The 25,591-nt window shown below is 40.9% G+C and overlaps 1 protein-coding gene across 6 annotated transcripts in view; it reads left to right on the top strand.

The window, feature by feature from the left end:
• Positions 1-25,591, top strand: part of hivep1 (HIVEP zinc finger 1) — a 57,168-nt gene that overhangs the window by 13,073 nt on the left and 18,504 nt on the right. For 5 of the 6 annotated variants that reach the window (XM_053612409.1, XM_053612411.1, XM_053612410.1 and 2 more), the window contains exon 3: positions 21,602-21,655. The exons of the other annotated variant lie outside the window; for it this stretch is intronic. In XM_053612409.1, coding sequence (XP_053468384.1) covers positions 21,602-21,655 — 54 coding nt within the window. The remainder of the gene's footprint in view (positions 1-21,601; positions 21,656-25,591) is intronic. 6 annotated transcript variants of the gene reach the window in all.

The following is a 25,591-nucleotide window of genomic DNA, read 5'->3' as shown; positions in this document are numbered from 1 at the left end:
TGTGTGTCCTAAACACGTTCGCGGATTATTCAGAAACGCGGCACTTCACAGTTGTAAGTCGTTACCTGAAGCAGGTAGATGGCAAGAGATGTGCAGACACACTCAGGATACCAAAAGGAGGAAAGAAAACCATGAAAAAGAGGAGAGAGCAAGACGGGGAAGACTGCTAGTGTCCCAGTTTCTCAGGTGACTTATGTTCCCTGTTCTGTGCTATGATTCTGAAGCTAGCCCGTATGAAGCTGTTATAATTCACATCAAATAGAAAAAGGACATTCAAAAAGGACAGAAAAGCACAGAGTGACAATAAAACTAGTCCCGTGTTGTTTATATTCAGCTTTCCGAATCCTTGCAACAGCTTTTTGTGAGGAATCGATCGAAATTTAATGTAATCTTATAAATCTGCTTTAATTGTCCGTAGTGAGATTATGAGAGAAGTGTTGTAATGATGTCTGACTCGTGAGTGAATCGTTTGTTCGAGTCGGTTCATTTCACTGAAGTGGAGAATCCTGTTGATGAAACCAGTCTGAATGATTCATTCATGAATCGAACCTATTTGATTCTCGAGTTCAACTCACTGATTCAATGATCCTGTCACTGTTTTAGCTCATTTCCACAGTTATTTCTGGAGCTGCTGGTGTGTGAAACTTATTAGTATAATGTTAATTACTTGTACTGTGTGTGTGTGTGTGTGTGTGTGTGTGTGTGTATATATATATATATTTATATAATATACTTGTACTGTGTACATATAGTTACTTGTGTATATAGTTATAAATGCATAATTTTAGTTAATTTAATAAGCTGTTCAAATTTAGTTCTTTATAGTCTCTTATTGAATATGCAATAATTGTTATGCTTATTGATAATGATTGTTTTTACATGTGGCAATAAGAAAGGATAATTGGGGGGGGCTTGGGGCCTGGAGTACAAATTAGCCAGGGGGCCCAGAAACCCTAGTGGTGCCCCTGTAGGCTACAAAGAGGTTTGATTTGGCTAAGGTGGTGGAATAACAGCAGAAGAACATCATGCTACACTGTCGTAAATCTACATGTTTTGAGGAGAACCATCTACAGCTATGAGGTGTGGACATGCCTGATTCAGAAACCGGTTTGATGTGCGCTCCGAGACGCTTTCTTTTTTTTTTTTTTGCTCACCACGATTGTACAGAATGGTTATTTGTTCCCATAGCCTTCCTGGCAACTTGAACCTTCCATTCACCTCTGACCTCTCACCAACGACACGTTTACGCTCACCCAACGTTTTTTTCTTTCTCTCAGCACAGATTGGAAATGATCCAAACAAGGTCACAGTCACATCCCAGCATTTCTCCAGTATCTTCCTTCTTGTTTGAAGTAGACTTAGCTTAACTTGGGTGATGGCGGAGGCATCCCTGTCACAGCTGTAGGCGTCAGCTTGTTATTACTCATTTCGCTTTTGTTTCCTGTTCCTCTATTTTCATGACCGAACCCAAAAGTATTGAAAATGTTCAAGGTATTCTGAGTATTTCCTTTTAATTATGTAAACATCAAGCTCCTGCAACAAACACTCAAAACAAGCTTCGAATGCTTCTAGCCATGCTTCTGGCTATTGGCACTGAAGGCGGCTAGCTAACCCCTATTTCAATTTTTTGATTATTATAGCTTATTACGCAAACAACCAGATCTCAACTCAGTGGGACAGCTATGGGAGATTTTTGGACCAACAGGTTACCCAGTGTCTCCACCACCCCAGACTTTTCTCTTCAGTTATTTTCGGTTATATTTAAAAATCCTCCTCATAACTTACTAAGACTTGTACTTGTCTCGTCTCCATCGATTGCTGCGTCAATCTGCCTGGGATTTTTGACTTTGTGTTTCATTCACTTTTAAACCCTTCAATATAAATTACCATTAATTTCCCACCAAGTGCACACGGGCTTCAAACATGCCAGTGAGTTAATGACGCCGTCAGCATCGAAGAGTTGATTCCAACGATTCGTTGTAGCAGCAGTGAAACATTGAGGTACAAAGAGAGAATATAATAGAAATCATCTGTGAAAGAGAACAGGAGAAATAGGAATAGGATAAAAGGTGAACTCGGAGCCTGGTCAGGCAGAATGTAAGACCGCGGACGGAACCCAGACGTACGGTAGAACATGTCTGAAAAGGGAAAATCCACGTCCGTGTGACGAAGGAAGAGGATCCTGAAGACCAGCTGGATGACAAGTGAATGGATAAAATGATTGGAAGAGATGGCGATGGGATTGAGGAGAAGATTCACACAAAGGGTTAAGTAAAGTGTGTGTGTGCCTTCTGGCAGAGCTTCATCCTCTTGCGTAAGACGCTTGGCTCTTCCTTTGGCTGTTGCTATGGAATTTCTGACTGCGGGTGCAGTCTTGAGCTGGAGTCCCCCTGTGGCTTCCCCTTTGTGTTCTGTAGGTGAAGGAATGCCTGGATTTTATTCTTAAACTGTGAAATGTTTTCAAGATCACTAGATAAGCCCTCCGATGATCACGCAAGCATTCACAGTAAGTCTTCATGGACAATTCTGTTACGTGTCATGTTTCATGTATTCGAAAGCAGTGTTTCTCAAACTTTTTCCCCCCATGTTCCCTAAAACGCCTCAACCATCTCCTGAAGGATTGGATCATTATTTGAGCTGAGGTTCTGTAAAGATCACAGCACAGAGAAGAAGAACAGGTAGAGCAACTGGTCTCCAGTAGTGTTGGGCATACAGAGTAATACTCCAGAAATGATCAACTGGATAATAAACTGGAGAATGTGTCAGTAAAAGAAGGTTTTTTTAATCTAAACTCGAATCTAAAGTAAGCTACAGGTTCAGAAAGTGTTCCTCAAGGGTTCTGTGATTAAAGATTAAAGGCTCGTTGTCTATGCAGGACGCTTAAGGGTTCCTCTAAATGTGAACATTTTCATGGTCTTTTTTCTTTCTTTTCTTTCATTCCAAAAGAAAATCAAGAAATGAATGGATTTGAGTTGTATTTTACTGACTGATTGATTTAAACAGTTCTATGAACACTACTTGAGCAGGGACCGGTCCGGATGGACTAGTGATGCCCGGGACCGGAACCCTCGGACTACAGCGTATAGACCTGTTACAGATTGAGGTTTGGCTCTGAGCATTCTTTGTGTTCAGTGTGTGGGAAAATACTGCCCTGCAATATGATTAAACCATACCTCAGGTGTGTGTGTGTGTCTTTACGCATTCTGGTTTGATTACTCACCCACCTATCACAGGTGAACCCAGGTGGTGTTAAGCAAGCATTCAGATACATCTTCTGTTCTTGTGTGTGTGTGTGTGTGTGTGTGTGTGTGTGTGTGTGTGTGTGTGTGTGTGTGTGTGTGTGTGTGTGTTTATGTAAAATTGCATATCGGGCATTGCATACTACCTCACAGCCATGGTTGAAAGCCTGGAGGCAGTGTTATGCTCTGCTGTGTGTGTGTGTGTGTGTGTGTGTGTGTGTGTATTGGTGTGTGTAGGCTGATTAGATGGAGGTGTATTAATAGCAGTGGGTGACATATGAACAACACGAATACTAGCAGCTAATCTGACTTGGACAGTCTCACAACCTCTCTCTCTCTATACTACTGGATTTGCTGAGTGGAATTAGGAGACAGGCTTTCATTAGCTTCTCTCTCTCTCTCTCTCTCATTTCCTCTCCCTGCCAGATATTCGGATGTGAGGTCTGTGTAGGGTTTTCCCTGATTTAGCTGAGGGATTTAAAACACCAAAAAAAAAAAAAGAGTGCTGTGTAGGGAGGGTGGAGAGAGAGTGCGAGAGAGGAGAGAGAGAGAGCGAGCGAGCGAGGGAGGGCAGGCGGGAGGCTTGTAAACAGTAGCCAGGGAGAAGCGAGGGAGTGAACAAGAGTAATACCGCACTAGCTAGTGAGAGACACTGAGAAGAGCTAGAAAACGAAAGAAAAAAGAAGGACAGATTGTCAGACGTGGTGGTGGTGCCAGCTGTGTGCTTTGTGGTCATAGGTGTGGCAGCATGTCTAAGAGCACAGTGTGTCTCTCTTTATGTGAGTGAGTGAGTGTGTGTGAGTGAGAGATCCTCGGTGAGGGGAGTTCCAGGTGTTTCCCGACGGGACTGCCTCGCTCCAGGGGAATCCGGTTCAGCTGCAACCCCGCCAACATCAGCCTGCCGCTCGGCGCTCCGCTCTGTAAACAGGTAGACCGAGTGCGTGTGGGAGGGAGTTTATACACGAAGCGAATTTCTTTACATCCACTTTTATATGTGGACAGAAGTGCTTGTGGGTTTGTGTGTAAGAAAACAGAAAAAAGCTTTATTTATATAGCAGTTATATGGTGATTACTGACATGACGTTTGTTTGTATGATGAAGCTTTTGTTTGTATATCTGCTTGTCTTTTGGGAAGTCGGAGATCTGCGCGCGTTCTCTGTAAAGCAAACAGTGTTGTTGATCAGCTCAGTGCATCCTCGTGAATCACCTCTGATTGTTCTCAGAGATAAGAGTCTTAGCAGGCTTGCCTTTCTAGCCCACGGTGGTGCCTTCAGTCCTACGTTGTTGATGTTTGACACTGATACCGCTGATTGAATTTAGTAATTAGTGACGTGTTTTTTTTTTTCTCTAGTAAGTCAGTGTTTTTGTCGCTGTTCTGTCGTTCTGTAGCTTCGTTACTGCTGTCGCTGCAGTGTTCATGCTGCTATGAGAATCAGACCAATTAATACCACCTATACACGGGTGAAAAGAACCCGGTATTTTATATGATTGAATTTTGAGTGTGTTTGTGCGATTTCAGAGGTGGGTGGCTTGAATCGGAGGTAAGATTTGTGTATCGGTGATAAACAATTAGGTGAAAATACCTGCCATGAGCTTCTTCTAAAGAGTCGTGATGGATCTGGTTGCTTTTCTGCATTGTATTTCAGAAAAGATCTCCAGTATTGCATTAACACCTACAGAGCTACAGTAACTCTTACAGCGCTCACTAGGGTCCATCTGCACTTATATTTCATCGCTGTAAATGCTGACGTAATGCTGGGGATTTTAGCCGTGTTCGACTGTGTTGATGTTCTTTGAATAAAATCAAAACGACCCGGCAGCACATCATAAAATGCAAGAAACCAGGAAGTGTCTCGTTCTGTGCATCTCTTTCCAGTCCTTCCCGTGACTTGAGGGAAAATCCTGCAACTTGGACAGGCAGGTCCTGCAGTGCAGGGCTACAACACACACACACACACACACACACACACACACACACACACACACACTCTCTCTCTCTCTCTCTCTCTCTCTCTCTCTCTCTCTCTCTCTCTCTCTCTCTCTCTCTCAGGGGTGCTGGGTGAGTCATTGGGTTGATGGAAAGTTGATGCATAAGCTCACCAGTTACATCACAGTCAGAGAGAGCTGAGGATCGACCTGGTCTTCAATACACACACGTACCAGTTTAACTTCTTCCTGTGGTTAGGACTGAAGCGTTTCTTTTCCATCAGGAAGGTGCACTAAGGTTAGCTGTTTTTGGGAAGTTGGTGGTTAGTACTGTAATTGTAAGTGTGTATGTGCAGTGTATATTGCACAAAATTCACAGAAAACTTGAGATATTTTCTTTTCTTGACTTAAACAAGTGCCCATGAGATGGCATAACTGTTATTTCCTTTTGAAGTGGGACGTTAGGGGGTGTAAGTTGAGGGGGTTGATTAATTTCAGCAACCTGTGATATGCCACATAACAATGAACGCCACTTGTTTCAAATTTAGTGAACGTCTGCCATCTTTTTGCCAATGGAAAGATGCTTGGGAAAGAGTTGGGGTGGGGGTTGAGGGGTAATGGGGGGGGGGCGGTATAACATTCCGAATTTGTTAATGAGTGCAGAATGAATAATTAAATGCTTACAGAGAAAGACCAACCATAAAATTAATACGTGACTAAAACTATGAATCATGAACAATGTTTTTTTTTTTTTTTCCCCTCCCGCCAGTCTATGCTGGCGTACACATCCATAACCCCAAAATAATATACTTATAAAAACCTAAAGGGCACAGAGGAAGACGTGTGAGGATCGTTCCTGGCATCACAGTTTCATTCCCGGTTAAAGACCAACTGTAGGAGAATGAAGGAGGGAGAGGTTGAGGAAGAGATGACGGAAGCAGAGATTAAAAATAACGCATGAACGCAATGGAATTGGAGTGGGTAGAAGGAGAAAGAGGAGAGAGCAAGAGATAGTGAGAGCTAAGGTGCAAGAGAAGCTGAAGATGAAGGTACAGTGTGGGGGAGGTAAAGATGGAAAGAAGAAAGGAGGGAGGGATGGAGAGAGAGGGAAAGAGCTGTCGTTATACACGCTCACAGTGGGTGTTGAATTACATAATGCGCCCCCAGTTGGGCTCCAACCGACGCAGGGAAATGCCAAAAAAACCTACAGCTACAAGAACATTTTATATATATATATCTAGGGTTAGAACCAGAGACATATGTTCACCCGTACATGCTTGGCCATGGAGAGCGTCCAGTCCCCTGTGGCTTCACTGTGAAAGTTTGAGACGCGGAGATGCCATTGTAACTTCTGCAGCCGATAATAAGCTTTCTTTAATTGTCACTTCTACGAGGATGGAACCTGTCTGTTGGACATGGACACAGTTTAAGTCCAGCTGGTTGCACTGGTTTGTGATTTGATGGGGATGTACAGTGACGTAGGATTTGTTGTGCCAGCAAGCATCAACCCTCCTCCTCCAGGATACTTGTAATGCAATGCAACTGGATTTCTGATTTCTGACTTTCATTGACCAGTTAAAGCTCATGTTCATGAACGCTGAAAGCCTTTATAATAATAACAAGTCCAGGCACATGTCCAGCGATATCTGTTGTTCAGTTCCAGTGAATAAGAGTCCCTTAAGGAAGTACATTTCATGTTGTGAAATTCGAGCTCGCTTTGTGCACAGGGGCATTGTCGTGCTGGAACAGGTTTGGGCCTCTTGGATCCTGTGACGGGAAATTGTAATGCTACTGCATACAAAGACGTTCTGTACGATTGTGTGGGAACTGTTCAGAGAATTTTATGTGTCTTTAATTCATTGTAATATAAGTATGATAATGATAATGAGTCTTTATATACATATACATTACAGCACAGTGAAATTCTTTTCTTCGCATACCCAGCATGTCAGGAAGTTGGGGTCAGAGCGTAGGGTCAGCCATGATACGGCACCCCTGAAGCAGAGAGGGTTAAGGGCCTTGCTCAAGGGCCCAGCAGTGGCAGCTTGGCTGTGCTGGGGCCTGAGCCCCCGACCTTCTGATCAGTAATGCAGAGCCTTAACCACCAAGCCCCCACTGTATCCTCAGCTACTTATATTCTTGTCGAAACTGCTTTTTAAACACAGCATAATTAGGGCTGTTTAGAGCAAATGGCAGGATTCTGTGAATGAACACTAAATGGTATAATGAGCTTGTGGGGGTTTGGGGTGTTCCCTTGATACACGTCTTCTCCCGAGTTCCTCTCACTCGTCATTTGTCACCTTCCAGTACACGCTGCTGTTGCAGGTCTCTCAGTCATACTGCTGCAACCTAATGATATCAACATGGGTGGGCAAAACGTTCAATTTATTGAGAGCTAGTCGCGTTCTCACGTCAGTCAGGCGATGTGCAGAGAGCTTATTGTGTGTTCCTGTGTGAGGACGCTGTTTTGCACATGCATCACTCGTGTCTAGTGGAGAGCTGGAGAACATGAAAGTGTGTAAGGTGTTAATTGCCACATGCTGTATTTAGACATGTGCCCACTTGTCAACAAAAGAGACAGGTGGCACAGTTAAGGCCATTCTCACGCCCACGTCAGTGTGTTGTAACTGGTCTGGATTTAGTTGGAAAATGATTTACCTGGAAGATTCCAGCAAATCAGGAAGTGTGGCTTGGCAAGCAGGAACACGAACCGTGCACATCATGTTTTGATGCAAGGGCAGATGTGGATGCTGAAGGAAAATAAAGAGGAGGAATTTTTAAATGCTAGCGTGCAGTTTAATCCCAATAATTTTCTCCATTCGGTTCTGAAACTTTATTTAATCGTTAGTCATTACATTTTTGTTTGCATCATCAGCGTAGTTGATATTTGTTCTAATAACAGATTAAGTATTGTTCCATGCAAATTGGAGGCTTAGATCTCTGCCACCTCGATCACATTAAAAGTCTACAATGCACTTATTCTGTTGTTTTACTGTGAATAATAAAAACTAAATTACCTCGTGGTTATCAGATTTGATTTTAATCTAAAGAGTTTATATTCATTTATAATAAACACGTAATTATTAAGAGTCAACTTGAGTTTGCGATCTGTATTAGACTTTATATACTTACCTTTTATGGAAGCCACAAAAAGACAAGTCATTCATATGCAGTCTAAGAAGTACAAATATAACTGAATATAAAGAGTCGTTTTATATTAAAATATTCTTTTGATTATACATTTATAAACTGTCCCAAAAGTTGTACTGAATGAATAAAGTCTCTGACTTGGGGATGATAGTCGACTGAAACGTAAGGAGCTCCTTAGCGATGCCTGAGCTGCCATTTTAATCAGAAATAGCATTCCACAGCCTCTTTCTCAGGAATGGGAATTCCGAGTGTCATTTAAAAGCTACTCGAGAGCTCTTTTTAACCTTTATAATATGGTAGTGCAACCATATCATCTATAATGTGTGTCCGTCATTGTGATCCAGAGCGATCAGGCCCAGCATGCGTACTGTGTATTTGAACTCTGTGGGTTACGCAGATTGGGACCTCTGCTGTTCAAACAGTGCAGTTGTATTAGATGCGATATTAAGAGAATGCTGATTCCCATTTAATTAAATTCACATTGATTCACATTAAATTCCATTAAATGGCACATTTCAATGATGCACTTCATCACATTAATATTGTGTCACGATGCAGCATCACATCCTCACCACAAGATGTGATTAAAGTGTAGACTTTCAGCTTTAATTCGGTTGGTTTAATGGAAGAAAGTGCGTTAACCGTTTAGGAATTACAGCCATTTTTACAGAGTCCCTCCATTTTCTCAGGCTCAAAAGTAATTGGACAGGTGACTGATCAGCCTTTTCCTCATTATTTCATGACGGAGTTATGAGATAAAAGGTCTGGAGTTGATTCCGAGTGATGAATTTGCATTTGGTAGCTGTTCATGGGAACTCTCAATGTGTGGTCCAAAAAGGTGTGGATGCAGGTGAAGGAGGCCATCATTGGGCTGAAAAAACAAAACAGACCCATCAGAGAGAGATAGGAGAAACTTTAGGAGTGGCCAAATCAACAATCTGGTACATTCTTTAAAAGAAGGAACGCACTGGCGAGCTCAGCAACACCAAAAGGTCTGGAAGATCACGGAAGACAATTAAAGTGGACGATGGCAGAATTCTTTCCTTGTTGAAGAAAACCGCCTTCAGAACATCTAGCCAAGTGAAGAAGACTCTGGAGGAGGTAGGAGTATCACTGATGTAAGAATCAGTGAATGTAAATACAAACGATTTACCTCAAGATGCAAATCACTGGTAACACTCAAGTACAGAAATGCCTAAAACTCTTTAAAAAAAAAAAAAACCAAAACAACCTGATCAGTTCTGAAACAAGATTCATTTCACAGAGGAAACCAAGATGAACTTGCACCAGAATGATGGGTAGAGAAGGGTTCATGATCCCACATCATCTGTCAAACATGGTGGGGGAGTGTTATGGCATGGGCATGTACGGCTTCCTATGGAACTGAGTCACTGGTGTTTATTGATTGGATAATGACCCAAAACCTACCACAAAAGCAACCCAAGAGCTTTTTAAGGAGAATAAATGAAATGTTCTTGAATGTCTGATGACCTCAACCCGATTGAGCTGCTTTTCAGTTACTGAAGATAAAAGTGAAGACAGAAAGACCCTCGAACACGCAGCAGCTGAAGGTGGCCGCAGTAAAGGCTTGGCAAAGCATCTCAGCATTTGGTTCCAGTTTTCAGTAATTGACTGCGAAGAATTTGCATCCAAGTATTGAAAATAACCCTAATATTTATGATTGTCAGTTTGTCCAATTACCTTTGAGGCTGTGAAAATGGAGGGACTCTTAAATAAATAAATAAATAAATAAATAAATAAATAAATAAATAAATAAATGGCTATAATTTCTAAACGGTTAATGCAATATTTTTGTTAAACCCCTTGAATTAAAGCTGAAAGTCTACACTTCAATCACATATTGACTGCTTTATTGCCCCATCCAGACTTTTTTGAGACATGTTGTGGCCATGAAATTCAAAATGACCTTTTTTTTTTTTTTCATAAAACGGTATTATTCCTCAGTTTAAACATTTGATGTGTTTTCTATGTTCTATCGTGAATAGCATATGGGTTTATGAGATTTGCAAATCATTGCAGTCTGTTTTTATTGACATTTTACACAGCATCGCAACTTTTTGGAATTGGGGTTGTAAACGGACACCTAGATGGTATTATGCAGATACCAACTGAGGGGAATGCCTATTGTTTTTAACACTATGGGATAACATTATTTGTGATACATATTCAAAGACATTCATACGATTTCATTGTCACACTGCCTGAACTGAATACGGTAGATGATGTGGGTAAATTTTTATTATTACATTAAATATTATTTTTTAAAAATTAGTTAATTCTATGAAATGGGGCACCAGTCAAATCCGAGTCTTCACGCTTGCTGGTTTCATCCATTTAAGTATGTTTGTGCCGATCTTTCTGCGCAGGACGATTAATTCTTCTCACTATGGAGAGGGCTGCAGAATGTACTGCACCATCATTATACAACAATAGTTAGTTAGATGTTTGAGATATATAAAATATACATTTTGTTCGGGGAAACTCTACTCAGCTGCCTTGTGGTTACACAAAGAGAATTAAAATGACTTGCTAAATATTTTTAAACCAGGTTCCAAAAAGTCAACGATTTCAAACATCTTGTGACATTCTGATTCAAATCATCTCCAAGGTCTCCAGTCTTTTCTCTATATAGTAATGTATTCCAGATTGTGATGAGTGGCATCTCCTTTTTCAATGGAATGAATTACCCATGTTGCCTATTCTAGCTGTACTGTCAAAGAGACCCAGGGCCTTTCGGCAAGGGGAGGTGAATCAACATTACCTCAGGGCTATTTGAATGTGGCCTTTCTGTTCCTTTGATGCATTCACAATGACAGCTGCATTTGACACGATGGCTGCCGCGAGACTGAGATAGGGACAGATCGTCATAGAGAGCATTGCTGAAAGGAAATGATAATAAAGGAAAGTCTGGTTTCTTGAGTGTTTCTTTTACTCCATTCCTGTTTCCTGAGTTCACGTTCAGATTTTCAGGTTCAGATGCACACCTCTAGAGTGAGACTAGAGGGAATATGGTAGCTGCTGTGATGCCTATACATATGCCAATCAGCCATAACATTAAAACCACTGAGGTGGGAATTGAATAGCATTGATTATCTCGTTACAGTGGCACCTATTGAGTGGTGGGGTATATTAGACAGCAAGGGAACAGTTGGTTCTTAAAGTTGATGTGTTTGTGTTGGAAGCAGGAAAAATGGGAAAGCATAAAGATCTGAGTGAATTTGACGTCTAGCCAAATTGTCATGGCTAGACGACTGGGTCAGAGCTTCTCCAAAACAGCAGGTGTTGTGGGGTGTTTCCGGTATGCAGGCGTTAGTACCTACCAAAAGTGGTCCAAGGAAGGACAAGCGGTGAACTGGCAACAGGGTCATGTGCTCCCAAGGCTCACTGATGCGCGTGAGGAGAGAAGGCTATCCCGTCTGGTCCGATACCACAGAAGATGGCTCGTGTGCAAGGCCATTCTGCTCTTGGCTGTGAGGAACAGAAGTTTTACAGCGCTGAATGAACAGATGAACTGTTGATGTGTGAATTGTAAATCGATAACTTGGACACTTCTATTCAACACCGAAGTCACATTTTTAAACCCGTTAATCCCAGTTTCTTTAATTGTGTCCTCGGTTGAAAATTCAGGCCTAATTTATATCCTAAACCTCTGTGTTTGAGTGTTGTTGAAACTTGAATCACAAACTCACCACTGAGTAGTGATTGTTACACCATACATCCATTAAAGGCAATCTTGTTAAGTTGTCTAATTAGGATAAGTCTCAGATTAGGCTTTATCTGTTTCCAACCCACAGAGTAACTCTTATAGTTACCGTTCTAGTGAAGTGTGCTTGGCAGGAAACTCTGAATTCCTTATCCACTGAATACTGAATACTGTAGGGTTGGTGTTATTTTAGTCTTTTTCCACTATGACAGACTGCTGTAGCGTAGTTCAGCCCTGTCTATCTACCTCCACTAAAAAACTAGCGTTGTGTAACAAATCGCTTATTTACGTACTCTTCTAGAGCATTATTGAGCACCAACACCCACCAGGTTTCCTACTAGTTAGTGTTTGAATTTTAAAAACCTTCCCTGTGGCTTCAAACCTCTTGACAGCTCTGTTTTGTGTCCCAGCTTTCTGGATTTTCTAGATTAGTAAATACTTTTGAAGGTAAAGTCAGAGTTTTTCAGTTTGTGATGCAGCTCATGATGAACTGTGGAACGTTTTAAAGAGAGACAGCGAGAGCTCATCGTTGTGTTTAACGTCACTGTGCATGAACACCTGATGGACAGGGATGTTTTGGCTCCGATGTGTCGTTTAATGGATGCCGCTTTTAAAATTTCCGGATATGCAGCGAGGGTGTGAGAACGAGGACACGCCACATTTGTATTGCTGAAGTAGAAAGTGGCTTTTTTAGCTTTTGGCTAACAGACCATGTGCATAATGCAAACCACCAGTGAGAGACTGAGAGAGAAAATAAACCTTAGCTTCAGGGAAAGGGAAGTCTACTCTTTTGGCCTGTTGTTACGTGTGTGTGTGTGTGTGAGTGTGTGTGTGTGTGTGTGTGTGTGTGTGTGCGTGCATGTGTGCATACATCTGGGATTGCCTGCTGTAAAGTGCCAATCAATGACCACACACACAGATGCTGTTTGTGTTTGAATCTAGTGGTCATTTCTCAGACTGAGAGTGGGGAAAGGTACTTTTTGAGATGTTTAAGATTAGCTTTGAAACATCTTGATACCTGAGAGGAGGTGAAGAAATACGGTTCAGCCAACTTTATTAATTTTCTTTCCATACTTTCCATTATTATTATTATTATTATTATTATTATTATTATTATTATTATTTTTTACATGGGGGGAAAATAAGTACACCCCATGGAAATGGTTGGATATATATATATATATATATAGAGAGAGAGAGAGAGAGAGAGAGAGAGAGAGAGAGAGATATATATAGATATATAGATTTGGATGAGCAAACATTTGATCCTCTTTGAAACAGTGTCTGTTAATAAAGTTGAGGTACTTGAACAAACCCACAAGGAAAATTTGCTATTTCAATCATTTATTCAACAGAAATATCAATAGATGTGATATTCTTCTGTGAAAAAGTAAGTACACCCTTGGCCTCAGAAGCTAGTACTGCCCCCTTTAGCAGAAATAACTTCTTGTAGGTGTTCTGCATAATTGTCCACCAGGCTTACTGGAATTTTTGACCACTCTTACATGCAATATTCTTTCAGTCGTACGATGTTTGAGTGTTTTCTTGCATGCTCTTCACATCCCCCCACAACATTTCAATGAGATTCAAATCCGGGTTTTGACTAGGCCATTCCATAACCCTCCATTTCTTCTTTTTGAGCCGTTCCTCGGTGGATTTGCTCGTGTGCTTAGGATCATTATCCTGTTGAAAGGTCCACTTTCAGTTCAACTTTCAGACAGTTGGCCTCACATTATCTCCAAGCACTCTTTGATATGATGCAGAATTCATAGTTGAAATAATGAATGCAAACTGTCTAGTCCCTGAGGCAGTGAAGCAACCCCAAACCATAACATTTCCACCACTGTGCTTCACAGTTGGTATGAGGTGCTTCTCCTGAAATACTGTCTTTGGTCTGCACCAAACATGTCTGCTGTTACTGTGGCCAAACAACTCTATCTCCGATTCGTCTGTCCAGAACACATTATTCCAAAAGACCTGGTCTTTCCCTATACGCCCATTGGCAAACTGTAGTCTTGCAAAGGCTTTTTCCTGACACGCCTCCCATACAGGTCAAATTTACAATCTCTTTCTGATTGTAGAAGCATGTACTTTAACGCCAACAGCTGAAAGACTTACTAGCAGATACTGTGATGAAATTTTGAGGTTCTTGGAGGCTTCTTTTTGCATCAGATGGTCCGTTCTTGGCCTGAACTTGCTGGGACGATCAGTCCTGGACAAACTGACAGTCATTTGAAATCTGCACCACTTGTAGCTGATTTTCCTTACGGTGGAATGATGTATTTCAAATAATTCAGAGATCTTTTTAAACCCCTTGCCAGACTCATAGGCCTTACAGAACTCTTTAGATCTTGGCATGATGACACAACTCAATAACAAAGGGAACACCAGACACTAGATATGAGAGGAGTTTAAATAAGACCGGTTCCACCTGCACTCCCTAAGCAGGTTCTAATCACTGGAAACTGATCTTTAACACTTGATTCCAATTGGACTTACTTTTTCCATGTGGCTGATCTGTTTGTTTTATTTTTTGCTCATTTAAATTGTGAAAATTACTCCAGAATGTCAGATTTATGTGTCATTTGATGGACTGTATCACCTTTTATTAATAGGCACTGTTTCAAAGAGGATCAAATGTGGATCCAAAAGTGGGGTGTACTTATTTTTTCACATGACTGCAAATACATATTATTAAAAAATATCAAAGTAATAAAAGTTTTCACAAGTTATCTGGCCTGGTCTGAACTGTGTGAATCTTGAAAAGTTTACTGTTTTGGACTAGACACATGGTTATCAGTGCAAGAAGTGTGTGTGTGTGTGTGTGTGTGTGTGTGTGTGTGTGTGTGTGTGTTACATCCAAGTTTGTAATGTTTTAATTGGTGTATTTGGGTTTACTTATCCACGGTATAGATTGAGTTTTATAGTGTTTTGCCTGTACGCTTGTTCTCTTTATTGGTCTTCCAAATAGTTACACTTTTGCTCATCAGTCCACATTATCCCAAGAGGCTTTGCAGGTCATCAAGGTGTTTTATTTTTTTTTTTTGTTGGTAAATGTGTTTAGTCTTTATGGTCCTCTTGGTTAGCGGTGGTTTTCGCCTCGCACCTCTCTCATGGAAACCATTTTTTCCCGGTCTCTTTCTGATGGTGGAATCATGAACACTGACCTGTGAAGTGAGCAAGGCCTGCTGCGCCTTAGATGTTCTTCTGGGTTCTTTTTGTGACTTCCTGGATGAGTTGTTGATGCGCTCTTGGAGGAATCTTCTGGGAGGATTCACCACCGGTTTTCTCACTGTGGTTCCCTGGAGTCACAGAGTATTTCGAAATGGCTTTGTAATGCTTTCCAGTCTGATTTATTTCAATAACTTTCTCATCAGTTTTTAAGAGTGTAGTATTCCGTGGAGGTCAAAGGGAACTTGGGAATGTTCGACTGCAGTGAAGTATTACACCGTATGTGCTACTTCCTCTTCTTGTTTTTGTTAGTGGGCATATTTGTGTGTAGTTTCTTTAATCTAACAGAAAGCACGTGTGACTTATAAGCCTCCAGTCTGAATATAAATGGATGGGAATCTACAGTATGTTAGTTAACAGGTTGCATTAATGAAACACACATTGGGTATGAAGCGGTATGACGTGCCTGGCTGAACGACAACACCGCATGAGCAGCGAGCACAGGAACAGTATGGTGGTAAACAGGAATCCGTGGGTTGAGAAGCACTCTCCTCGATCATTTCTCAGCCACATGTTGTTAAGGGTAAATTAATAATTGACTATGACAAGTGTTAGTCGCTCCAGTAGAGCAGGCATTTGATGAATAATTCATCCGAGTGACCCATTCAAAGAACTTTCTCTGGAACTTGGAATTCATTCATAAACCACCTTTTAAGACTTAAGAGGTCCTAAACAAGGGAGAAAGTCACCGATGCAGCTTTAAACATGAAGAGAGGGGACTACTGCGTACTGCTTCCTACAGCCCTTATACTCACTCACATGCTTATGGTGTGTGTGTGTGTGTGTGTGTGTGTGTGTGTGTGTCTGTGTGTGTGCGTGCACCCAAAAATGTTGACCGACTACAAACCAAAAGTATGGAAAGTCAGTGATTTTTACACTTTCAATAATTTTCTCATTAGGTCATTTTGCAAAAAAGTTTCATTATTGAGCCAAAATCTAAGCCCCCCAACCACCCCCCACCCCACTGCTCGTTCAAAATCAGAGCTGGTTTTAGCTCATTTCCCAACAAAGTGATGAACTCACTACAGGAACGAGCTACAGGAATCACGGTGATTGTTTTAGCGTGCAGTGCCATCCTCAATGTGTACAGTCGTTTACTTTTACTTTTACAGAGATTAGTAAGAATATGACGAAGAAGTGCTTGGTGGAACAGTTTTATTATTTGTCTGATCATCCAAAAAGTATTACCCCTGGAATCTTTGGTACTAAACTGGGGACAGGTGTGTGTGTGTGTGTGTGTGTGTGTGTGTGTGTGTGTGTGTGTGTGTGTGTGTGTATGTGTGTATATAAAATAAATAAATAAATAAAAAGCAGCACGGTTTTGGTGCCAAAAGATCAGATATTTGAGTTCTCAGTCAGAAAATCTATTAAAAATAATTTCAGTAAGGAATGTGGAATGGAAAAATACTGCGATATTATGTTAGATTATCATTCTGTATTCTAAAGAAAGCACATGATCGTCTCTCTCACTCACACTCACACTCACACTCACACACACACACACACGCACACTTTTTCCTGTGAAAGCAATCCTTTCTTCATTACCATACATTATTAAGCATTGCCTTGGGCGTTAAATAATGGTCTTGCTTTCTGCGCGCGTGTGAAAAGGGGATTCCATCCCCTCCACGCAGTTTCACAAGCCTCTGCAGAACTGCAGTGAGGGCTGGGTCTGCTCGACTGTAGTGCTCTTTGTGTTTTGTCTGAAGTCTGAAGAGCCTGGGCAGTGAAAGTCCCCCAACATCTCACAGCACTGCAGTGATCAGACCTGTTTCCTGCATTATTTCCCTCTCGCACAGTCACAAATACTTCAAATTGACCAAGAAAGGCAAGTTAGCATGTTCAAGCACACAGGTGTATAATTCTTGATAATGAAAAAGAGAGTGAGAGAGCGACGTGGTGTGGTGCAGCGCGAGGATCATGATGGACCGTGTAATAGAACCACTAACCAGCTGTAGATGTTATTATTCTCGGATTGATCTTGTGAGAGTATGCATGTGCGTCCAACAGTAACGAGGGAGAAGGCGTTTGTTCACTGGACTTCTGGGAAAGCCGTGTCCCCTAAAGGGTTCACCGAGTCTTGGCTCCATCCAGTGTTTTTGCTCTGCTTGCTCATGAAGGTCAACCTTGGGGAACTGCAGCTGCACTGGAAGCTCTGCTTCATAAGCTTATCTTTATCCCATTCTTTCCATTCCAGACAGAAGTGGAGTGTTTTACACGTATCCCTTCTCGCGTTTGATCGATTTAATATACAAAATGTCCAAAAGTGCGAGAGCGATTTGTAGTCTGGGAACACCGAGGTCTACTGCAAAACATAAAATCATCTAATGAACATCGTATAATTCACATCAAAATGAACGAAGCCAGTGTGTTGAAGAAAATTTCAGCCATGATCTCCTGTTCCCATTTCCACATCACTGAATGATGCCTGGAATACTGTTTTGGCTCCGTTACTGGCGGTGTGTATAGCTGCGATGTACTGAGACAAGATGAAGGTTCTGCTTTCGTCTGTAATAGAGGGAAATTACAGTCTGCAGATCACTATATAAACCTGTAAACACACACACACACACACACACACACACACCCCTGTTTGTGTGAGAGAAACTTCTTGCTTGCTCAACCGTTGCTGTACATCCCCTAACATCAGCTGCAATGCCTACTGACGCCTCTACGCTCCATCTGTGTGTGCGCATGCTCCAATTATAGAAGCAGTCACATTCAGTACGCTATAACAATACACATTACCAGACAAATTGCTTAAACGTTTAGCCCTCTATTATGCAGCTTGTCCAAACATGCCACAGGAATAAGATAACAGGAACAAAGCCATGCGTCTGGAGTGAATAGGTCAAATTCTCGACCGCTGGTGTGGGCAGGACTCAGAAAATTGATAGAAGTGTTGACTTTACATTTGTAATGATTATATGTAATAATAACATGTGATACCATGTAATAATAATTACTGCAGTGAGTCCTAAGGCCCAAGACTTTCAGAAAACTGAGGAAGTTGGATTTAACGCTCGTTCCTCATAAGGGTGTGGCCGTAGCAGTATACCGATATGACTGTACATTGTGACAAGGAATTTTTAAACAATCTTATCCTATTACTTGTTTGATAATGGTTTATGTAAAGGCTAACCACTTAGGGTGAGTTTTTAAAAACGTCTAGGCAACATTTCTGACAGTAAATGTTTATCAACAGGGGGGGAAAAAAGCAAGCTAGCTACAGAATCCAGGACTCGATCTGCTGTGATATGGATATGGTCATCCTGATTACCTGTTAGAATAGGCCATTCCTTTAAGGCGAAATCGAACCAGCCTAGTTACTTATTTATTATTGATTTGTATTATATTTATATATTTACGTGTTGTGCAGTTATCCTGCTGTGCATTTTTCATGTCGTCATCCCCAGTACCTGTGGTGTTATTGCTGCCTCTTCCTTGTCTTGTCAGTTTTTGCACTATTAAGACAGATAGAGCCATTTTTAAATAGAGAGTGTTTAATACAATAACGAACGCAGTCAGTGAAACCTGCACGAGGTTGTACAGCACGATTGGAAACCAAAGGATAAAGAAAGGCAGTGACTGTCGACAAAATGGTGGCTAAGTGAAGTGAAGCTCTGCTCCATGCTGCACCCACACTCCTTGCACTTGGAGTCATTAAAAAAAAAAAAAAAAGCCAAACGCGGTGCACATCTTTTAGCCAGGAGCTCATTAGCACACACTGGCAGGTAACGATGCGGCTACAGATTTGGTGAACAGGTGCATTTGTAATTCTTGGTTTGTTTCACGTGTTGCCAGTGATCACATTTTGCATATACAGCCTTATACCACTTCCCACCACCAAAAATATGAAACTGTTAGTTTTATCCAGTGTTTCAATAATGGAATAAATGCTTCTTAGTGTTTAGATTACATTAAATAAACATTTGGCTGTACTGGAGAAGAGTAGGTGGCTCAGAGACAGGGAGAGACAGACTATTCCTACACTATAGTGTGCTGCAGTTTAAAAAAACCCCAAAAAACAACAATTATTTTGGGGATTAAATATGCATCTATTATAAAATACTGTCCTTTCTAAAATTACCACAGGGCATAAAATTGCACATTATTCTCTGTTATAACTCATTCGTTGGTCGGTTGCGGTGGATCCCGAGCTGATGGGATTTCAGTCCATCACAGAGCGCCATGCACACACAATCTCACACGTTTGTTCAGTACTTTAGCATGGCCAATCCACCCATCATGTTTTTGGGTGGTTGGAGAAAACCCATGCGGTCACGTGGAGAACATTTCAAACCTCCACACAGACTGTAACCCGAGCTCAGGAGCAATGGCTTGATATTTTGTTGTAATTTTTTGTTGTAATATGTCGTTTTTCCTTTAGGTAGTGTTAACAACAAGCGTTTGACGCAATGCTTAAACTAGACAGCAATTTCTAATTAGGTTATTCAAATGCACCTAGATTATACTTTACTGTGAACTTGTCATCTGAGCTGTAGTGTAAACTTGGGACATAGCAGTAATATAGTCTGCTTATGTTTCACTTCTTGTTTCATTCTTATGTTACTTTTAGTAACTTCCTGCACCAGACCCAGTTTTTGCCCCTGGATCTGAAGCAGAATCGCAGCATCTGGAGCCCACAATCGTGGCATGTTGTTACTGTAAATCTATTATGTATTTCTACAGCAGCTGCATTTGCATTTCAGGTTGTGCTGAGTAGGCATGACTAAATGATGACTGTGTTTGCTGGAAATGAAGCTGGAACTCTTCACCACTCATAACACCATATAAAAACATGCTCCTGCTATAAAAAAAAACAAACAAAAAAAAACATGGCTGACTTTGTTCCTCTGATCATGGTAGTGCTCCATCAGTTACTACTGTGGTGTATAGTATATAAGGGAAAATATGAACAATGCTTCTAATAACCTGTGTGTGTATGATTAAGTCCACACCACATTGGGATAGATGAGATACACTATAAGGGAATGAATCTACTTTGAATCCATAATTCTGGATTCTAACTATTCAGCTTTAAAGGTTCTTTCTGTTCTACAAGGGGATGGATGAGTGAGGAGTTTATGATGTTTTGAAGGATTTAGGTTTTTGGTCTCTGGAAAGGAGGAGAGGAGGCAGGCAGATAAACACAGAGCTTTGCTGGTCCACTCAGTACAGCGTGGGTCCTGGTTACTGCGTATTTTGTTTAATCAGATATGACATGGTGGTTTCAACTTGGGGGAGGGGGAGAGGGGCTGTTGGGGCATGTTGGACTTATGTCATGTAAAAAGTGTTCATGGAGCAGGGGGTTGTGGTTGAGCAAGAGAAACAGAAGGGTGTGACTGCAAAATACTCACGGTGACATCATCCACCAAGCTCGGCCATGGCCCGCTTTCTTCTCTCTTCTTCTCGCATGTCTTCTCGGCATTGGGAAACCTAAAACACCACACAACATCCTAACCGTGTACATGGGCTCAGTCTGACACATGCTTACACTGGAGATGTCTGAGGAATCTTCAAAACTAGAAAGTTTCTTTCCAATGCTTGCACATTCTGTTTCCTTTTGTTCATATAGTGTATATTTAGCACATAGTGAGTGTGTGTGTGTGTGTGTGTGTGTGAGATAAATAACATCATGTTATCAACTTATAACACTGTAAACACACAAAGTTTATTACGCATTCATGAAAGTGGTCAAAAGTGCCTTTGCTGTCCTGTTTCTCTTTGTAATGTGTATCTCATGAAACTGTAAGCTAATGGTCATCACCGGTGTCAGGGGGATTATTATTAGTGCTGTTATGGGTTTTTGAACAGTTCAGTGCAGAATCACTTAAAAACGCATCATCCAGCTGAGATGTGGTGATTGCTGTGGTTGCTGACTGCACAGCTGTATTATGACACAGCTGTAAAACACCTCCCCGACTTTCCTTGCTGTTAATGCTCATGTTCCTGTCTGTTTTTTTTTCCTTTTCTTCCTGTAAGGCAAAAGGTTCTGGACGATTAAATCGTTTGTTGCAATATTTTACAATGGAAAATCACAATCAGGGACCAAACAATATCGCACAAGCCTAACGAAGGTAGTTCATTCAAAGCATTACACCTTGCCTGGCTCTCTAAGTGATAAACAGTTATCTGTTTGATTTATTATTTAAAACTTCATTCAGATTGATCTTACATACCTGTCCAGGAGCAGTGTCCCTAATCCCACATTCAGCTTCCTCCTCTTCACCAGTAATACATTGGTGGAGTCCAAAAAAAAGTGTTATGCTGTAAGGGATAAGTTTCAGATGTTCCAAAATGATATTTTTTCCTTTTTTTTGTGTCGCAGACAAGATTGAGGAGGCACAGAAGGAGCTGAAAGAGCCCAGAGGTCCTCAGAAAGGTAATACTCACTCTTCCTCCATTACAGCAATTGTAAATGGGAAGTGTGTTTTACGATAGACACTGGGTGTACCTGTACGCAGGTTGCAAGTCAAGCTGTGCTTATTTCCAGATTCACCTCAATTAGCAGCCAAATGTTTCTTTTAAATGTCAGTTAAACAACAAAACGAAACCTCTCAGATGTATTAGCTTCCTGCGATTAGTCTGTCATTACTGACTGTTGCACAGTGCATGTCTTCATGTAGACAAAGCCTCCAAATATTTCCCCCCAGTGCTTGAGTCACCCCTAACCACCCCGCTGACTCCCCCCTAACCCTTTGTAGATAAAGGAACTAGGGGCTTCGTGGAAAAAAGTAATGAGTGCCATCCCTATGCTGGATATACTACAATGCCTCATGGTGTGTGTGTGTGTGTGGGTTTGTTGGCTGGAAAGGGCACTGCAGCAGCAGTGATTAGAGCTTCTGGAGAGCTTGAGTGTTTCCTTCCAGCTGTGGCTGCGACAACTGGCCTCTGTGTACAGTAGATAAGTATTTAGACCTGGAGGTGTCTTGCTGACCAAATCTCTGGGGACATCCGTTTATTTTCATATTGTGAGGTTTTTTACGGGAAGACTAACATGAAATGGAAAAAATGAATGTGTTATATGTTTAATCTGATGTATTTGTGAAATTCTGTGTTTGTGATTTTTTTTTCTCCAGTATTCTGTAAAATAAAAGCTACTATTATTATTATCATTATCATCTATTCTATCAATTACCACCAACCAGACTCCAGAAGACATTTCTATGGAAAAGCATTGCTAATGAAAATGATTCAGTTGTATACAGACTGTGTGGATGTCGACAGTGGGGCAGCCTGTAATGTCGGCTGTGATAGTTTTAAAAAACATTTTAATTATAATATTTCAGACTAGATTTAACGACCTCTCCAGTCAACCGTACTCTGTGTAAGACCATGCTGCGAATGTATATTTTGTTTTATTTTGCTTTAATGGACGTTCTCGCTTTGTATGAAGTGTACTGCACTCAACAGTTTATGCTGTACATGGGTGATGCGTTTCAGGTTTTGGAGTCAGTTACTGAATCAGACCAAACGCCTTTCTGAAGCATGTTTAGACGTGGCTTGTTTCAAATGCAGCAGATAGGTGTCCATGTTAACCAGTGTTTTAGCCCAGTGAGATGTAAGACCACACACTCCTCACAGTGGCACATGAGTGTGAATTTTGGGTATTACTGGTTAATGTGAACATGTTTGTCGTAGGTGCTACAGGCTGTTTCAATATTATTTTTGTTCGGGTCGATTGAAGCGAGGCAGTGGGCCAGCCATATTTGGCCCTTGGAGTTTGCTTAATGGTAGCATGCTTAATGAACCCGCCTTAGAGATAAAATATTGTGATGCACACTGAGAAAATGATGTAACATGGTTGTGACGTGTGTAACAGGTCTGTAACTTTATTTTTACCGTAGCAGCCCAGACAGATGGTTTTAGAATGGTCCTGTTTGAAGTGTTTGTTTGTTTGTTTTTTCTGCCTTCAGGGTGGAGATAGAGTTACTTTGTCTTCTACATAGACACCAAATATTTCCTGAAATATCATTCCCAGGGTCATGATATTCGATAGATTTAAATTGACTTTCATGTTCAGTCTGAACACTGAACAAGAAAAGGTTTATATATATGTATATATATATATATATTATGATTGACTATGGAATTTAATTTGTTATATTCTTGTACAAATGGTCCAAAGTTGGATAATTATGTTTTTGAGAGATCATAATCATAACGCATTATGAAAGAAATGATGCAGTTCCACTCTACCTAGAACTGTTGCTAAAAGCTCGAATTCAGTGAATGGCCAGGAAACGGTGAACAACCGTAGCCATATACTTTTCACCTTCTGGTGCCAACCAAAACAAACAAGAAGAAACCCACTCATGGAGAGCTACAGCAGCTGTGTAAGCCAGGCAATGTTCTTCTGCTTAGAAACATCTCTATATATTACTACTGACAGACCAAACATAGAAATTGTGGGCCTCAGTTATAATTATTTTTTTTGGTAAAGTTTGCATATATGTTTGCATAAGTCAAAACGAGCTAAAAACTCCTGCCTGAAACACTTACGTTTTTTCATACTCGTTTGTATGTTGATGAATGTAATCACGTACAGCCGATTTGCATTTGGTGACGCCCCCAAAACTCCATAAAAGCCAAAGCAGCCTCACAACCATACAAGTAAAGGCCTACCAAGACTTTCTCAGAGATTTATTTTGTTTCGCATCTCAGAAAAGTATTTTAACTCGCATCTATACCAGTAAAACATATATTTTATTTAACAGTGTAACGGCACCTGAAAAGGCCAAAATCTGGGGCTGAATTACAGAAAAGGTGAACTAGATGTGAATTAAGTGAGGTGAGAAGAAAATAATTTGACCATATTGAAACTGGAATAGAGAAAAAGATCTCCACAGTACCCATCATGCACATTGAGCACATCACACAGGAGCACGAGTACGAAATTACAGGCTCCAAATTTCTGGTGTAAATACTCATATAAACGATTTACAAATAAATCCTTTCAGATCCAGCTTGATAAATGAGGCTTGTAGATTTATACTTCAGCATAGGGATTTGATAAAATAGGGCATTGACTTGTCCATGGAATTGCACAGACACCTTTCACTAGACTGCCCTAAGATGGATTGGCACCCTGTCCAGGGTGTACCCCGCCTTGTGCCCGATGCTCCCTGGGATAGGCTCCAGGTTCCCCGTGACCCTGAAAAGGATAAGCAGTATAGAAGATGGATGGTTCACTAGACTAATATGCTATAATAGAATATAATACATTTTACAAGAAAATACTGCTGGAGAAGAATATTCTTTTCTCACACAGATGCACAATGATTAAGACAAAGTGCAAGGCAAACAGGATTGAGGTATAAAAACGAGTGCGACAGGGGCAGGGCTGGTGGTGGGAGAGATGGTGAACGAGAGACAGAGAGTGGGTTTTCAGCATAATGATGTGTGGGCCTTAGTAGCTCAGAGATATAGCAGCAGACCTTTTGCTAAATTGGAGAAAGCACTTTGCGATATTTATTATCGCATTCCTTGCATCGTTTTTTATAAAAATACAGTTCTGTGCAAAAGTCTTAGGCGAACTACATTTTTTTTTAAATATAAATTTTATTTTACATGCCTACTTTATGCCTACTACATTAGTGTGTAATTAAAAACTTGAATTAAAAAAACTGTTACTGGAATAAATATTGTGTATTTTTTGTATATAAGTAATAATCCTCAGGGCTCGAAATGAACTTTTTTACTAGGTAGCACTGGTGCTCCCAACTTTAGAAAGTTAGGAGCATCAGCAACAATTTAGGAGCACCACAGCTACTTTATGTGTGTGTGTGTGTGTGTGTGTGTATGTATGTGTGTGTGTATGTGTGTGTGTGTGTGTGTGTGTGTGTGTGTGTATATATATATATATATATATATATATATATATATATATATATATATATATATATATATATATATATATATAAAATAGAGAGAGAGAGAGATGGGGGGGGGGAGAGAGCGCAGCAAATCTGAGCTCGTTTTGAGGGAAGAAATCGCGTGCTCATTTTTAAACGTCTCTGTGCTCTGCTCGCGTGAATACGTTTTCTTTTTGTCAGCAGTGGGTGGGCCCAACTGGCTCTTGACTGTATCCTCAAATATCATTGGCTAACTAATTTTTCCAGAAATGTTCTGATTGTCTGCTTGCCACTGTGGCGAATGGTGGGCTGGTCACTGTATCAACTCACAGCAGGCAAAGACTGTGAGGTAATTAGCGAACGTTTTGTAGAGAATTGAAAACGGGTCGCACCACAGCAATTATTTGCACTCAAATGCTCCCAAATATGTTTTAATGAGTCAGGAACATATGCAACCAAGATGG

This window comes from Ictalurus furcatus, chromosome 24 (assembly GCF_023375685.1).
Source record: "Ictalurus furcatus strain D&B chromosome 24, Billie_1.0, whole genome shotgun sequence".
In the NCBI taxonomy this organism is placed as follows: Eukaryota; Metazoa; Chordata; class Actinopteri; order Siluriformes; family Ictaluridae; genus Ictalurus; species Ictalurus furcatus.
This window is presented reverse-complemented; position numbering and strand designations above follow the sequence as displayed.